The sequence below is a fragment of the Pseudonaja textilis genome, chromosome 1, assembly GCF_049901715.1.
Source record: "Pseudonaja textilis isolate UNSWEBS1 chromosome 1, rPseTex1.2, whole genome shotgun sequence".
Taxonomy (NCBI): Eukaryota; Metazoa; Chordata; class Lepidosauria; order Squamata; family Elapidae; genus Pseudonaja; species Pseudonaja textilis.
The window spans coordinates 185,214,220-185,231,911 of NC_141990.1; the positions used below are offsets into that span (position 1 = coordinate 185,214,220).

At 42.8% G+C, this 17,692-nt stretch overlaps 1 protein-coding gene across 1 annotated transcript; it reads right to left on the reverse strand.

Moving 5' to 3' along the window:
• Positions 1-420: 420 nt before the first annotated feature.
• HOXD3 (homeobox D3) lies at positions 421-13,605 on the reverse strand. Its single transcript, XM_026696724.2, has 3 exons — positions 13,509-13,605; positions 5,703-6,331; positions 421-3,204 (listed from the first exon to the last, which is right to left on the reverse strand). Exons 2-3 carry the CDS (start codon positions 6,250-6,252, stop codon positions 2,450-2,452), a joined length of 1,305 nt encoding a protein of 434 aa, XP_026552509.1. The 5' UTR covers positions 6,253-6,331; positions 13,509-13,605; the 3' UTR covers positions 421-2,449.
• Positions 13,606-17,692: the final 4,087 nt, after the last annotated feature.

Sequence of the window (17,692 nt, forward strand, 5' to 3'; positions counted from 1 at the left end):
CCAGAAGGTTCATAACTTGCTTTCACTTCTTCATATGAGTTTAGGGAAGAAAAATAACACAAAACAATTCAGATGCCATTTGAAGTTAAACCCATAAAACATGAAGCTGTGGACCATATCAGGACATCCTAGAAAGGTCTATCAAGTTACATTCCATATGCATAGAGTTGATTTATAGAAGCTGAAAATAAAATACATCTTCCTATGAGGAACACAAAATAAATTAGACATGTTATTTATTTATCAATGGTGATATCTAAGAATTTCCTGGAAGAGTTTCTAGGGATTGTGTACTTGTTCAATTTAGAACTTACTGATTGGGCATATTATGGTTTTATAATGGCTCTGAATATGTGCATTTTAGAAAAAGCAAAGTATCATAGAAAGCAACTTTAGATCCAGTAGTGGTTAAAATATTTCTTCATTTGAAGCTGTTTATTCTGTCTTGTTTACAGATTTACAACACTTGGATAAAAGTGAGATTTAACAAAAGGGTACATATTCCATCTTCATTGTTAACATGGTATATTTAAAACAACAACAAAAAAGGAATGAGGGGCAATAATATGATTTTTTAAAATATACTGTCACCATCATTGTCCAGCCAAGACACAAATCTAAGAGTGAAAATCCTCTTCCAACAAAAAGATCTGCAGGAGCTGCCATCAGGATGCACAGAAATGGAATAGCACTATTAGTCAAGCCGAAATGGGAGGTTTCACTCAGCCCTTGTCCAAGGCATTTCCAAAGATCTGCATCCTAACTGAGCAGTCTGGAAGACAGTAAGAAATGCTTCTTTCTGAATGAATGGGCAGCTGTAGCTTCTAACATCTACCTAGTGTCACTTTTATGCTGAGGAACACTTTATAATAAATCCAGGGAGAGATTAAATACAAGATATAAATAAAGTGGGAGCCCAGGAAGGATGTTTGTGTTCCTTGTCCATTTTAGGCTTCAGGCAGAAACGCTTGTTTACACGAGGATTGCATCAATCCTGCTACAAACAACTATATTAAATATTGATAGATCTAGTAATTTCCTATCTCAAAAGCCATTCAGATTTCCCTACACCCCAGTACAGTCTTTCCTTGTAGATACTTGATTGTCAATATTTCATTCAAAATTTGTCTTCTCCTTTTCCTCCTTAATCAGCAAAAGTAAGTTCTGGTTTCTGATAAGGTGTACAAAATTGATCTATGATTAGAATAAATAGCATATAAATAATATAACAATAATAACAATAATAACTGAAAGGGATAGTTCTTAGTTTGAATTACTGTGGAACTACTAAATGACATCAATAGCATTATATTGTTTCTAATCTATGAAAGGTTTTGGCTATTTTACGTTCAAACAACAAGACAAAATGGTCTCTGTAATAGATAGTAAAGATGTCATTTGAGCCATTCATAGCTGAAGTAATTCCATTATACTCAATGGGCTTACCTCTGAGAAAACAAGTATGGAACTGCATTATAATTTATAGTTTCTTGGATGGTTTATGGATGTCAAAGATGGCCAATACCCAAATTGCCAGAGGAGAGAATATTTTTAAATAAGATGCACTCCCACCCCAATATTTTTAAACATTTTAAAAGTAAAAGGATACCAAACAATCATGAAATAAATTAATATGTTGTGTATTTATATGTTTTTAAATGTAACAGCTGTTTGTGATAATGCTTCAATTTTGTATTAATCTATGACTTGACTTACAATTTGCTTAATCCTTACATAAACTACAAACACCAGCCACTGTTACAACTGTTCAAAACTACTCTTTCTATTTCTGATCAAATATACTAAATAGGTGAAAATGTATAGTTACCAAAGACCTGAATTAAACTTTCAAAATTAGGGAGAAGGGAATGAAGAAATTCTACAAATATCCACATAAATACATTGAAGGCCAAGATTAAATAATGAGTATTTTTTAAAAGTTATTAAAATAATAAATACATCTTATTTAAGTCCAAAGCAATTGTCCACATTGCTGAAGGATCCCATAAATCAACATCTCTGGAATAAGGTCCTCATTTTGGTCCCAACTGTGTTAAACTCCTCATCAGTACTCATGTTTTGCTAATACTAACAAATTTCTACAACTTATTTTTCAGTACATCTTTACCAATTAATATTCCCTTGTGGGAATTATTTTTAAAGGATATTGCACTGTCATGCTTTAAAACTTTTTTTTTAATTCAAAAAGAAAGGAAAACAAAACCACAGAGTTCAGGAGTTGTCAATGAAATAAACGAGATAATTTAGCTGTTACTGGACACACACGCACACACACAAACCACTAACACTCAGGATTCCGAAAAATAATTATCAGGAAAAAGTGAGGTAATTGAAACATGAGGATCTTTCTTTCTCTCTTTCATTCCTTTTTTCTTTCTTTCCTCTTCCCCCTTTCCCCCCTCTCTTTCTCTCCATATGTTCCATTTTACTACAGATGTGTTAGTTTGGGGGCTTCCTGAATCCTTCCCTGAGATGTGTGATGAGAAGTGAGATCTGTGTAGGTGGGGTGGGGGTCACAAGGTCCATGATGATGGTTGCCGGGGATCTGAGCAGCGCAGCTGTAGTCCACACTAGCAGAGGAAGGGTGAGAGAGATGGCTGATGTTGAACATCGGGCCGGAGGCTGGCATGGAATCCACGAAGTTCCCTCCAACGTAGACAGGGCTACCCTGCAAACTAGGATTGGCAAAACCACCCCCATTGCTTTGCATGGTGTGGTGGTCGTACTCAGCTCCAGGGTATCTTTTCTGCTGGGGCAAACAGCTGCTGAGCGGAGCTGTGTAGGCAGCCAGGCCATACAGATTTTGTTGCGACTTGGCAAAGGAGGTTGGCGATGGGGCAGTGTCGTAGCTCAGGGCCCCAACACTGGGCAACTGGCTGGTATAGCCAACATGACTTGGACCACTTAGGGGTGGACTTCGGTCTGGAGACTGGCCGACTGGGGAGTGCATAATCCCTTTGGCTTTCTGGTCCTTTTTGTATTTCATCCTACGGTTCTGAAACCAGATCTTGATCTGACGCTCAGTCAGGTTGAGAAGGTTTGCCATCTCCACACGGCGCGGACGGCAGAGATAGCGGTTGAAGTGGAATTCTTTCTCCAGCTCCACCAGCTGAGCGCTTGTATAGGCTGTGCGGACTCTCTTGGAAGCTGGGCCAGGCGGGCTCTTGTCTTCACAATTCTCTCCTGTCAAAGAGAAAGAAAAGAGATAGGTCAACGGGCTGTTTGAGTTACCCCAGTGGGTGGCGTCCACCATGCAAAGTGTCCTGCCAGAGGTTGTGGCAGAATGGGAAGATGAAGACCCTTTGGTATTCCGAAGCTGCAGTGGACCGAATGCCAATGTGAAAAATATGCCTAAAAACTCTAAATGCCCAGTTTGAATCCAGCCATTCACATTGCACTCTGAACTGACACTCTTCAGTAATTTTCAGAGCAGTCTCTAGGGTAGATGATCAATGCAGGGCATCAACAGCGCCACCACCACTACAGTTTCAGCTGTATTCCCTTTTAATTCCTGCCCTCCTCCCCTCCCTTCCTTTTGAAGCTGGCTTTCACAGTAAATTCAAAAGAGCCCAGGTCTCAGCGCTTTGCACAATTGCAATCAATATGTGAAGGCCCCTGCCTCATAAACAGGGAAAGCAAAATGCATGCCAAGGGATGCTTCCAACAAAGCCTTAGATCACTTTGGTGTTTCTCATCTCACCAGCCTACTATTGAAATTCTTAGCCCTCCACCCCATTTCATCCACCCATTCCGCAAAGTAGATAGCAAGAAACTAGGTTCATCTCTATGCCTATTTGGACAGTCAGTGATTGAAGCTGGATGCTGGGGGGTGCGGGGTGGGTGGGTGGGAGGGGCCTCAAAGGGATAGGAAAGTTCCAGCTTCTGGCAAGAGAGCTGTAAATCATCTAATTTAATTGGAGAAATCAATTGATCCCCCTGACAAAACCCAGGAAGGTCTGTTGAAGGGATCCAAACAGGACAGGACCCAGGCTCCAAACTCTGAAGACAATGCAGCAGTCAGAGCCCCAAGTGTGCTGATTATCTCTGAGATAGTACTCTAACTATTGGGAAGGTTACTGAGCTGGGGATCCCCATGGGAAAAGTCCCCCTCCCTCCTTCATTCAACTGAGCAGCCATTTCAAAATCAGAAAGAGCCAGCTATCAGGATCTGGGTCTGCACTGCCCCTTCCTCTCTCTGCTCATCAGACAATTTTGAAAAGGGGAGGAATGTGGGGGCCATCAAGTAAAGTCCCAGCACTTCCTCCTGCTGGATTAGAAAATTATGTCAGGAGGGTGGCTTTAGAGGAGCAGGCCACACCCAGTTAGAGACACAGTCTCATCTCTCATTTCATCATCCATTTTGGAATTAGTAGCATTTAGGCACCTCAAATGATTTCATAGATTCTCTATAAAAGAGCAAAAGAAATTGAGAGGGATGGTCTCCTAGAGACACATCTGAACAAGTCCAGCCCTGCCATTAGGCTGATCAAGGCAACTGCCCCAGATTTCAGATATATGCATATCACAAAGGGCAGTGGTTTATTATTTATTTTGTAATGAGATGGTGTGGAAAAGAACTTGGGGGGATTTCTTTTTCCTATGCCATAAGTAGTTGCATAATTTTGAGTAGAACACACCATGACTTGGGCAGAGCTGGGGCAAGTATAATTTGGTCCTTGGCTGTACAGCTTGTTATTTTTTTAAAAAAAAGTTAAGCAGCATGGTTAATATTTAGTTCAAAGCCATGACGTGCTAGCATAAAGGCTCTTTGAAAAAGAAATATGTAATTAAAAATAAAGAACATATGGCAACCTACTTTGAAAAATATGAGTTACTCAACTTTGAAATGCTGTAACACAGAGAGTGAGCTTCTCAAATATCTCATTTCTTTTTTGTTCAATTTACAAACTCAGCCAAGTAAGAACTAAATCCCATAGGTTTATATAGGACATCATCAGGTACATGTTCTTACACGAAAAGTGGCATTGATTTTAATATAATTTATAAAGTTTGTTTTCAGTAGGGAACTTCTTATGAGGAATCCTGCATTATCAAATCTAGAAGAGGAATACATTTAAAACAAGGATGGGTTGATGTTACAAGCTGTGCTTATGTCTACAATATGTCTCCATACAGCTGTTATGCCTAGGGCAGACAACTAAGTTTCAAAAATTGGAATGGGACACCACAAGCCTTTTCACTAAAAGAGAGTGGGGAGTGGCAGAATCTTGAATCCTGCCTACCTAAGTTTTCATGTTAATTAAAGGCCCCTAACTGGTGATCTTAAAATGTGTAAGATTACAACTGCTATCATGGCCAACCATGGCCCACCAAAAGGCACCAAACGTGTAAAGAGAAATCATGTCTTCATCTGGCTGTATGCAGTTATTTATTTGCTTTTATGGCATTTTTCCTCTCAAGGACAGAAGAAAGGGGCTTTTAGGAGCCACCACAAAACGGTGTCTCGGTTTCAGAGACAGATTGCTAGAGCAGGCCAACTACTGAGGGCACTCCCTGGGTATCAGTTGAGTAGCAGGTGGGGGGGGATGTTGGAGGGGCTTTGGGCCTGTCCTAGCAGGGCCTCTTTATGTTTCAATGACTTCCATGCGACATCATCCTCTCAGAGGGAGCCTGCGAAGAACCCCGCCCTCACAGGTTACCCAGGTAAGCGAGCTGGATACCTGCGGGCGGGCAATTGTTTTTCTGCTTGGCGTTCTGCCGCGATTCTTTCATCCAGGGGAAGATCTGCTTACTAATCGTGGACGGGGAGCCGTTGGAAGAATTAGGCCCGCTTTTGCCCTTCTTAGCAGACCCCGCGTGGGAGGCGTTGTTAGGCGGGGAGGGAGAGGGCATTGTAGGGGGCGGCGGCGGTTGTTGCTGAGGCGGCGGCTGTTGTTGGTCGCCCAGGCCCGGCGGCGGCTGAGGGACCGCCTGGCTTCCCCCGCCGGGCCGCATGCAGCTTCCGCCAAGCTCCGAGCTTTTGTGAACAGGAGGCGCTCCTCGGATAGGGGCGGCGCTTTGGAGGGAGCAAGCCGACCCTGGGTAGTCAGTCTCCAGAGCGGGCTGGGCGTAGGGCTGAGGCGGGCCTGTGGTGTAGCCGTAGGCGTCCGCTTTGCCGTAGCCGCCGCTGCCGCCGTAAGCCCCGAAGAGCGTCGAGTTGTCGTAGTAGGCGGTTTTCTGCATCTTAGGCTCTGCGGTCGCCAAGGCCTCGGGCGCCTGCTCAAACAACATTGACCGTCAAGGCCCTCCCGTTGCTCGGCCTTTGCTTTCTCACGTCTTGGGCTCCGGCCAGTCGCTGCCCGCGAGATACCTGGAGGACAGAGAGGAGACGAGAAGCCATTTGAGGCGGGAGAGCGTACGTGTCTGAAACCGTGGCTGGGCCGCGTCCCCTGTTTTCCTCACACATGGAGTGGCTCTGTTTTCGAGTTAGGCACGACAGGACTCCGTCAGTCTCCCACCCCACCTCGGTTACCTTTATCCAGACGCCCAGTGACAGGCCAGCAAGTAATGTTGACACAACCCGTCACTGAAGACTTAGGGTAACTTTATTGTCACTTTGAATGTACACTAATCGGCATATATTAAAATGAAATTACGTTGCATACAGCTCTCAAAGGGTCTCCACCTCTAATATACATTATATACAGACGACTAAATAAATAAATACAAAACCATGCATATAATTGTACTGAAGCACATTTGCCATGGTTTTAAAACTCAAGCAAAGGAGAAGTGGAAAAGGTTATCTCCTGGAAACGTTATCCTCATTCTGATACATTAAAGTGTAAGATAATAGGATTCCGGTTGTTCCAACTGCATTTTTCCCATTGGAATAGTTCCCAAGGCTTTTCCTACCTTCACAAATAGCACAAGCGTCTATGGACAGAGACGTAATTCTAGAAGAAAGCCATCTTGAGGTCTTTTTAACCCAGTCTCTGCAGCCAAGAACACCTGTTTGTCTACAAATACTGTATCTCATCATAATGCAGAGAGAACTACAAGTCCCATTACTTTGGCTTGTAGAGGCCACATTAGCTGGTGATTCTGGGAGCTGCAGTACAATTTATCTCCAGGGAAACAGTTTGAGAAAGACTGGTCTAGAGAATGACTATTAGCTATTTGAGCAGTTCCTACACCAGAATTTGTGATGTATCCACTTGTAATGATATGTGAGGAAGACTTTGAGAGATGGGTGAAGAGATACTGCCATGGGAATAGTCAGATAAGAGATAGTGTAGCCCACAGCCACAAAGCAGAGCAAAAAGCTCTGAAAGGACCCTCCCTAGCTTTTCAGGCTGTAAAGGAGATGACAGGAGATAAATAATTCCAGAATTTCAAGATTCTGTTATTATAGCCTTACAATAAAGGCTATATTATTTCTAATATTTCCTGTCTGGTTTACCTGGCAAGGCTGACACTGCCCAATGCTTTAGCACAACCTGTCAATGACAAGCATGGGTTCAAACAGTAGAAACCCATTAGTTCACTTCTTTATTAATCATCACAGGCCTTCAGTAATCTTGCCTAACATTTGACTTATTTGCCCCTCCACAGCAAGGAAGTCTTTGTCATTTATGGGTGGTTTCTGCTACTGTGCTCTATACCTGTAAGTTCATCCTTGAATACACACATAGGCAGCCATCCAAGCATTTCACACATTTCATCATTGGCCTCACTTGCCAACTTTCTCTCCCCCCCCCTCCATCTAAGCAAATATCTGGCAGTCAGCTATTCATATATTTCATCCTCATCCTAAACAAAGTTACATGCCACAAATGCCATTGAAATCAATTGCTTTCTCTTCCAATATGAATACCAAGAATCAGGATATGCAGAGAGTAGCCCTGATTCAGTCAGGGTCTGAGACTTACTCTCTTGCACTTCCATTCAAACAGAAGTGTGCCTCTATAAAATCCAAGAAAGTAGAAATTTAAATGTAATCAGCCTCAGGGAACCAAAAAGGCACAAATGTTTCCATACAATATTTGGATGATACCTTCTTTTGCCTAAATAGGGCTCCTAATCTAGAATCCTAACATGCCCACTTTGTTTGGTAGGATAAAACAAGAATTACAATCTTACACACTTGGAAAATGCCAATCCTGAAAAGCTAACCTAAGCTGAAATATTCTTCCCTGCTTTCCTGGAAAGGTATATATTTGGAGAACATTTGGGTGGGTGGGGGGGATTTGATATTAGCATTATTTCTTGTCAAAGAGGGGCCAGACAAGTTATCTTAGTATCAGAGTAAGCCTCAGGATTGGTCACATTGGGCAATAGGGAAGAGGTAATGTTGATTTAATTCTTATAAATAAACATATAAATCTAGGGTGAAGTTTGTGGCCACCACCTTAAGCAGGCAGGCAGCATTTTATAATAATATTTGATACAGTCTATTTTAGTACAGTACATTAAAGCTTGATCTTTTCCCCCCCATCACCCAGTGGCATCACATCTTATCAGTCTGAAACAACAAAGATGAAAATATGGGCAATAACGGAGGGAAACAAGATGCTTCAAATAGAGTGATTAATATCACTTTTGGTCCTCAAAAGTGATGGTAGTTTATACAAATCAATCACCTGGGTAAGTCCAAAAGACACTATCACCCAGGCTGCCCGAAAGACAACCACTGCCTATTATAAATTGCACTTAATTACTTGCTTACTTTAAAAGGTGATAGACTTTTAGCGAAGAATGGAGAGTTGTTGCCATTTAGTCTGCCTTGTTAAATAACAATCTGCTATTAAAAAGGAAATGTTAATTTAAACTTTGTCTGCATTTCATCCAACATTTTCACAATGCAGTCTTATTGCTTCTGTGTAGATAATTTTAATTGTTTTTCAGAAATATAAAGTCTTATCTGCCGTGTGGTACTCAAGTATATCTGTATCCTCAGTGTTTGACTGCTTTTCTATTTTGGTATAAATATTAACCAACATTTTTTTGTTGTTGCATCTTCTCTTTCTCCCCCTTCTCTTGTTTTGTTTTTCCCCCTCAAGTTGCGCATGCGTGCATTAATAGCCAAGGGTGACATGATGGATTGAACCAGAACTGGAACCTGAAAAACCGGAGAAAAGTCGATCTGTATTGTAAATCCTGACTCTTAGTGTTTTGTTTTGTTTTTCCTGGGAAGAGTTCTAAGAAGTTAAAGTGTAACTGAGGGCATTCAGTAACTTTCATTTGCAATCTAAAGAAGAAGAAAAAGCCCTATGTCAGCTATCTTCTTTTCTGTTTCAGACATATTTCAGCAGATGGTTGTAGTGGGGTAGTTTGACCTAAAAGCTACATAAACTAGAGATTATTTTCAGTCTGCTTTTCATTGAGAAGCTCTTCTGTGGGTTTATTGCCATCCAGAAAATCCCATTTCTGTTTCAGAAAAAAAAAAAAGAATCGCTCATATACAAAAGAGATTTTTTTTTTCAAAATATTCATAATGGTCTGTGCATTGTTATTTTTTTGCTTCCTTCTGAGTATAAACATGGCCTTCGATGCTTGGGGAAAACATTAGGATTTCCTTTCTCAGTATTTAGGGGTGTCTCCATATCTCATTAGCTCTATATGGGCCAATGACTTGAAATATCGAGGGAGGGGAGGGGGGATTATGGATTTAGCTTGGCAAGGCCAGACTTCATTTCTGCTCATCCACTGGGTGACCCTGGGACCACAAGAACAGAAGTTATCTAATAGATGTCTTTGGAGAAAATTAAAAATCAGACCAAGTACATTAATAACTAAGTAAATGCATGTTAATTGATGCTTGGTATCAAATGTACAGTGCAAATGTACAAGTCACACCCATGAATTTAATTTTAAGCTAAGTGTTTAAGTCTGAATCTTCTAAAATACATTTGCTAAGTATCCTATTTCATAAGAAGAGAAGTAGCATCAACAATCTAGAAAAACAGGTAAATACTTTAGAAACTAGACTTATTGTTTCCAATTTAACAGTACTTATAAATAAGCATCAAGCAGTTCAGTGTTGTTCCTTGTTTATTCAGAAGGCCTACTGGGCTCAGTGGAATAAATCCATGGCTGAAGTGTAGGGAAGGTTGCACCACAGGGATCATAACTATAAGGTTTCCCGTTCCTAATGCTATAAAGTTCTGTTTCTCCAGACATGGCCCTAATATAGTTTACACATAAGCTCATTAAGTGCTGAACACATAAGCCATTGAACCAAAACACATTTTTCCATTGTTTTCATTTTAAATCACCTTTTGAAATCACTGGACTTTTGGGTCCCCAAATAAACTCAAGAATTGTTGCTGTTCAAATTGAAGCAGGGAGGATGATTAGCTTTTTTGTGATCATTTACATTTTTATTTTCAGATAACAAAGTTAGAATCACAGACTCTAGGCACTTAAATTGGTTAACAAATGTGGTACATAGAGACCACAAAACAGGAGTTATTAAATTCTTCTGAAACTTTTGCATTTCTGTCCTAGTTCCTGGTAAAGATACTAATATCTTTTATTTCACATTACAAAATACTGTTCAGGTATTACTTTGGGACATCATGGCTGTGATTTAAAATATTTTAAATTTGCTATATTTTCCCATCTTTGTAATACAAGATGTTTTAGCTGCCTGGCAAATGATCACAGTAACTTTTATACAGAGGCCAGAACATTATTCAATTTGTGATAGGTTTCACAAGTCCCTTCAGTGTATTTTAATTTTAAAAACTATTTAAAATAAATTTAAATAAGCTATAGAGAGAACATAGGAAAGTATATTATTAGTGCTTACTTCAAAGCACTGAAAATATACACATGCATACACCCTTAAACAACTAAAATACTGTGAGAATTTTGAGAGGGAAAATGAAACATAAATGCACTAAGTAAATGAAAAAATAAACTTCCAGAATGTTATTTATAATTTAAAGCAAAACAAAGAAAAACTTTTGGCTTCAAGTTTTATAAACCTACAATGGCATGAAAGATGGTGAAGTAGTGTTCATTTTATGATGTTTTATCTTTATTGGAAGATATACTTATTTAGATGCACATTCCCAAGAATCTAGAGAAAAAAAGAGGAAAAATATATAAAATGAGGCCCAAGTTAAAAAGCAAATTGAAGTAAAACAAAAATTTACCTAGAGGATGTCCAAGATTTCTTTCTATTTGATGTGTGTATTATTAGCCTTCAAGGCTGCATTTGTTCACAAATAATCATTCATAATCATAAAGTCCACCTCTTAGCCTATTACAACTTCACTAGTTCATCCAGGGGGGTTTGTTTATTCTGAATCAACACATGACTTGGTGCCTCCTGGTTCATTCACTAAAACCAGGTTTTCTCAACACACAAGATCTTCAGAGAGAATATTATAGCAAAGTGAGAACTAACTTTCTTTCTTTCTTTCTTTCTTTCTCTTACTCTACATACCAACTGCTTGTGAACTCTGCTTGAACCTAAAAAGGAGGCAGAGGGCCATAAATCACATGGACAATGCTCTACTGTTTGGGGGCTCATCTTTTAGATCTCACACAGACACACACTCAGAGTTGTGAACACACACAAACAGACCTCCCTTCCCCCCTTTTCGTTCCCTTCTTCTTCCTCACACGACTTGGCTATACAAGGCTGCCCTAAGCTGAAAGCTCCTTTTTATAATTCAATTTTTTGAAGGCAAAAGGGGGAAAATTTGAGGATACAACTTTTCAGGGGTGGGAGGCTGTGGAGAAGTCCCTGTCTATCCAGGACCCTGCTTCAGTGGCCAAGCCTCTCCAAGAGGTTAACCTCGTCTGAACCGCAGTGCCCTTAGGCAATCTCTTCATCTCCTCACCCTTCTCCATCTCAGCCTAGAAACCAAAGGGCACCAGAAGGAGTGTAGCATCTCCTCCTCTTCCTCCTCCTCCTCCTCCTCCCTGGCGGACCCCAAAGATACCACGTGCCACGGGGGGAAACCCCGAGCTATGCCGGGCTCTGGACCATTTCCCAGCGCTCACCAACGGCTTTCGATCCGGTGCCTAGCCAAGGCATTCCTACCAACCCAGTTCTCGACCAACGCGTCCCACTGCACTTAATTCTGCTGGGGATCAATATCTAATATGATACCGAATAAATAAAAGGCACTAAGAGAGGCCGGGAGGAGTGGTTATTAAGCAGCCGAGTTCTCGCAGCGCATATCAATGCACCTGTCACGGCGGCGTGTAGCAAAATTTATGAGTGTTGGCGCTGGGCAGTAAACGCTTCAGTAAGAAATGGAAAGCGGAGAAAGGAGAAGCCGAAGAAGCAGCCACAACAGCTGCGTGGGAGAGGGGGGAAGGCCGGCCATAGAAAGAAAGCTTACCCCCCCCCCCTCGCCCTTCTCTCGACGCTGCCCGACGCCGCCAAAAGTGCCGGCGAGGCGGAGAATTTGTATATAAAAGGCCGCCGCGTCGGTCTTTTTTTTGTTGTTGTTGTTATTTTTTTTGGCCAGTCCCCTTGCTTCGGAGGTGAAGAGACCTTTTTCGCCCACAGGAAGCCCCGCCGCGTAATTTAGCTCGAAATTTCCCCCCATTTTCTCAGCCAAAGGTGATTTTCCAGGTCTTCGGTGGAAGACAGGCCTGCGGAGCTACTTCATAGCCCGCCGGGAAGTGGTGGAAAAACAACAAGCACGTTTCTTCCGGGCGAGGTACGGGATGATGGATGGAAATGGATCCGTGACGGCCCGCCACCCGGTATCACCGGGTTTCCTAACGCTCTGCGGTCGGAGAAGCCCTGGTTAGGCATCATCCCACGTCCGCTTCGCCTGTTCTGTCCCGGCCCTCTTTGCCTCTTACCGCTAGAACTCGCAGTTTGCGACGCAGTCAGACCTGATCCGAATCCAGCCTTTATTCGTTAAGCTCCCTTGGTCTGGCATCGGACCTTGGGAGTTTTCTCTCCGGTCCCGCAAAACGGCGGGCAGGGGGGTGGGGGGGAGAGAGAGAGAGAGAGAGAGAGAGAGAGAGACGGGGCTTGAAATAGCTGGACTGGTACCGAGGCGACCCAATTCTTTTTAGCATCCGGTCTGATCAGGAAGAAGGTTTGGAATGGAGACAGAAAGTACATTTTGTGGGATCGACAGGGATCGCTGTGATATGGGCCCATTAAAGACTTTTCCCATTCCTTTAAAAAAACCAAACCAGAATAATGATCTGCTAAAGCCTGGGACGGATATAAATGTTATTGAGGGCGGAGGATAACGTTTATGGTAGTAATAACCTTTTATCTGTGCGCTCCAAGTGCGTTTTTAAGGCAGTTGTATATCAACCTTTTTATGAATAGTCAGGTACTTTACATTACATTACGTGTATTAAAGCTCCTGAGGGAGCAACGGAGAGGGAGAGTATTTTTTATTTCTTTTTTGATCGTTTTTGCAACGATCAAAGTCTTTTCCGACTTCTTCCATTGGAAACAATATTTATAGGTAATAACCCACGTGGAGGAAAGAGGCAATGTGCACAGAACCATTGGAGATGGGTTTTTTTAAAAAAAAAATTGCAGCCAAACTCACCCCTTTCACGTTTTTTCTTGAATTTTATCTGCAAAGCTGTGGGGACTGCCTTGTGGTTCCCTCGGATAAAACAATGAGATGCACCTGGAACAAAGGGGCACATTCAGTGGATGCATTTTTATCTCACCCCCACCTCACCCCACCCGCAGTTCTGAACCACTGACTTCATAAATAATGTATCCGTGAGGCAAAGCAATTTCTCTCCACAGAGCTCTAATACAATGGGTCTTATTCTTAGATTCACAGGCCTGGAATAGCAGCCTCCTTTGATTTACTCTCTATCCGGAGTATATATATATATATCTGAATCTGGTTACTTTTAAAGGCAATTAATATTTGCCAACTATTGTTTTCCAAACACTAGAATAATTGCATTGTATCCGATATAACACCATCTCCTAATATTTAACCATTTAAGGTTACACTTTGCAAAAGCATGCTTAGGATATCAGCTGTGGTTTTAATATCTCTCTCACACACACACGCACACATACAGAGGCATAACCTTTTGATGCTGAAGGTTTGCAATGAGAAAGGGCCTTTCTTGCTTTTGTTTGCCTTCGTGTAGGAGTGTTTAAAGAAATACTAAAGTTAGACTCGGGTTGAGTAGTAACTTTTTTTTTTTTTTTTTGCATAGAGAAAGAAGCGGGGTTGATTGTACATAACCTTGTGCCCAGCGATAGGCCCATGTTCTCTGGTGTTTTAAGGACAGCATTGCATCCAAAAGACCTAATCCGTTCCAACACCCACACACTTAGTTCGGCGGCTTCTATTTTAAGTGTCTCAAGGCTGACTAGAGATTATTGCCCTCCCCACCACCCCCACCACCACCCCAAGAAAAGTCCAACCATCGGACTCCAGTCTTCTAGCACACCCTTGTACACATTTCACACCAAGGGCGTGCTAGGCAGACCTTAAGCAGGCGTTTGCTTCGTTTTTAATGGAAGACAATATCAACTTTAACCCCCCCCAACCCCGCACAGAAAATCATTCCCACGCTGTGCCTAGAGCTGCCTGTACCCCTAACTCTGCTCCCCCAACTTGGAGGACCTTAATAGAACTACTACGGGGCGGGCGGGAGTGGGGGCTCCCTCACAATGAAGCCTCAGTCATTATTAAGAAGAGACCATCTCACCAGCCTAAGCCTTTGAAATGACCTTTGGCTGGGATAGCAATAACTCACCGCTCAATGAAGAACCCAGCTTCGGAATCCCCTCCAAGACCTGCCCCGAAGCCAGCTCCCAACTTCTTCTCTTAGCCTGAGCCAAAGCCAGCTGCGAGGCAGCCGCCTTCCCTTCTCGCTCCCCGAGCCACTTTCAATTTATGGGATTTCGGGAAAAGCGGAGCTGACTGGCCGCCCCCCCCCCCCCCCCCCCCCACGATGCTGCAACCTGGATCCCAGGTCCTCCAAGGCCCGGCCCGGCCTGGCCCAGCCGGTATTTTACAGCATATATTCACGTGGGGGAGAGGGAGGACGTCAATTTAAGGGCTTTTATTTATGTTTCTCTTTTCTCTCCCCCCCCCCCCCCAGCAACCACCCCACAAATTCATTAGGAATAGGTGTTGCGTCCAGTGCCAGGGTAAGGTTTAATTTGGGGCGTGGGGGGGGGAGAAAAACAAGGGGCGGCGGTAAAGTGGGGGGTCATTATTTGCCAAAGCTCGCGGTTGATTAACGTGGTAAGTTTTCATTTTGTGCCTAATTAATTATCGACTTTTGGATCCTTCTGCAGAAGGAAACGCGACCCGGCAGGGGAAAATGCTGCTTGGAAATGGGGCTTTTCCCGGAGAGTGAGAACGAAGCGGAATCATCAGCAGCCTTTTTTTGTTTTTAACTGCGGCCGTTTCAAGGTGGCTGGGGAGCCGACCCGTCTTGAAACAGGAAAGGAAGCTCCGTCCGTCTGTCCCGGGTCCTCCGATCCTGCACTCCGAGTTCCCCCTGCTGCAGCGCATCCCCGATAGGAAGCCCTGAACCTGTGCTCTTCCCCCAGTTCAGGATCTGCGCTCAGATCGCAGCAGGGCGGCCTCGGATGTGGTTGCACGCCCACGGGAGGGAAGGAAGGAAGGAAGGAAGGAAAGGAAGGAAGGAAGGAAGGAAATAGATGATTGAAATTTTAGGTGAAATTTCCTGCCAGAGGGTTCCCTGTCGCGTAACAAAATGAAATGCCGCTTGCCTTAATTGGATTCAGATGACTAACTTGTCAGGCCCGCGGCTTTGCAGGCCTGAGAGCTAACGGGAAAGGAAGAGGGCGACGAGGGGCGGGCGGGGGGCGGCTGGGAGTTTCGAGACTGCTTCGAACCAGACCGGTCCGAAACAGGAACCCGAATGTTCCCCCCCCCTCTTTTTAAACGCTTTTCTATTGCTTGGCAGCACTATTAATGATTTCCCTAGCATGTATATAAAACTGGTTGTCAGTATCTTGAAGTTCGGGCAAACTTTAGATTCTTCGGAAGCAAAAATGTTGTTTTCTTCCCTATTGAATTTAGTCGGGCTTGACCTCCGGGTAAATATGTCTAGGACCAAAACTTCTAGTGACTTGGCCATAACTTTACAATCAGTTCGAAAGAAAATCCAGTCTGGCTTCAAACAGCGTCGCTATAAGGGACAGAAGAAGTCGGTTCCATTGTAACCTTCTATATTCAGTCCAAGAAAACATCTTTAAATCTGGCCAGCTTTAATGCTCTTCACTGTAAAAAAGATTTGATCAGGGAGTAAAAGCGAAAACGGCTAACATTTTGTATACTTTTTGGGGGGCCGAATGATTTAATTATTCCAGCAGAAAAAGAGGGACCGAGCCCTGCCTGTCATCCTAAGGAAACCTTGTTAGCGAGTCCCATTGAGATAAGCGGGGCTTGCCCGCGAGTAGACATGTAAAAGAGCCGTCCAGTTCATTAGAATCGATGAGAGCAGGTTGCTCTCACCTTGCTGGATTGCATCTCCTCTGGTGAAACGGTCAAAAACAGGAAGATTCACAAACTTTTCAACCACTGGTATCTACCATAAAAATAGAGTGGAATAATAAGAACCTGCTTTATTAGCGCGTGGAGCGTGGGGGGGGAGGGAAACTGACAGAAACTGGCAGAATAAACCAAAAAGGCAAAGAAAAGTAATAGGAAGTCACCGCTTTTTAGAAAGAGTCAGTCTTTCAGTGACTGTCTTGCAGTGGCATCGTTTTCATCCGGGGATTTTAAAATATAACTACATAACTTGATCTTGGGATCCTGTGAGCCCCATTATCCGAAGCAAAGAGAGGTCTGTCTTTTCCCTCTTCCCTTTTTCGGTTAAGAGAAATCCCCGCTGCGTCCCCCAAAAAAGAAAATTTACCCAACCTCCCAAGTTATTTTGGAAGAAAATGGCCATTTAGAAAAGCGTTGAGTTAAAAGCGTTGAGTTTCCAACAAAGGCTCCAGTCCCAGCTAAAATGAGGTGCCCAGACAGACGCCAGACGTTGGACATTCCGCAGTTCCTTGCAGTCCGAATGAATGCTCATGAAAACTCATGCAATTGCTTACCTGGAACCTTGTTAATCCTAAAGCTGTCCTTCTAGGTCAAAATCTGGAGGTTGGCCGTTTTGAGAATATATCCTTCCTCCTTTGTTCTGGAGACAATAAGCTCCTAAACCTGATCTTGCGGATTTGCCCAGGCATTTCCATAGACCAGTATTCCCGGTAGAATAAAAACCATTGCTGGAGCTCCAATAAAAGAGAGCGAATGGACCCTGGTTTTGCTGGCTTTCATAATAGCAATTATATACTTTTTAAAAAAAGTCATTCAGGAACAAGCCCACAAAATAAATAAATAAAAACATGCCAGTTTAACGTTTTCTTTTGTTTGTAAATAATAAGCGATGAGGCTTATTATATGTATATGAATGAATGAATATATATATATATATATATATATATATATTGGGATTCATTCAATATATATATTCAATATATATATATATATATATATTCAATCACTGGAGGAAGCCTTGTATAATAAAAAATACAGGCACTGCCTTAAAATACGAGCATATTTGTTCACGTGATCCCGAGAGTGGAGATGGTGTTGATTAAGGCTGAAACTTCCACTCGGCTTGTCCTCAGTGATCCAGCCCCGAGATCCTTCAGATGAGGGGGGTCTGTGCCTTACAGAGGGGTGAAGCCCACTGGGTCAAAGGCTCCCCCAGACCTTCCGACAGA

Excerpts from the sequence above, each read along its gene's own strand:
- HOXD3 (XM_026696724.2), bottom strand. The coding sequence starts at position 6,252 with ATGTTGTTTGAGCAGGCGCCCGAGGCCTTGGCGACCGCAGAGCCTAAG. Across the intron at positions 3,205-5,702 it reads AAACAATTGCCCGCCCGCAG|GAGAGAATTGTGAAGACAAG; the intron begins GTATCCAGCTCG and ends TCTCTTTGACAG.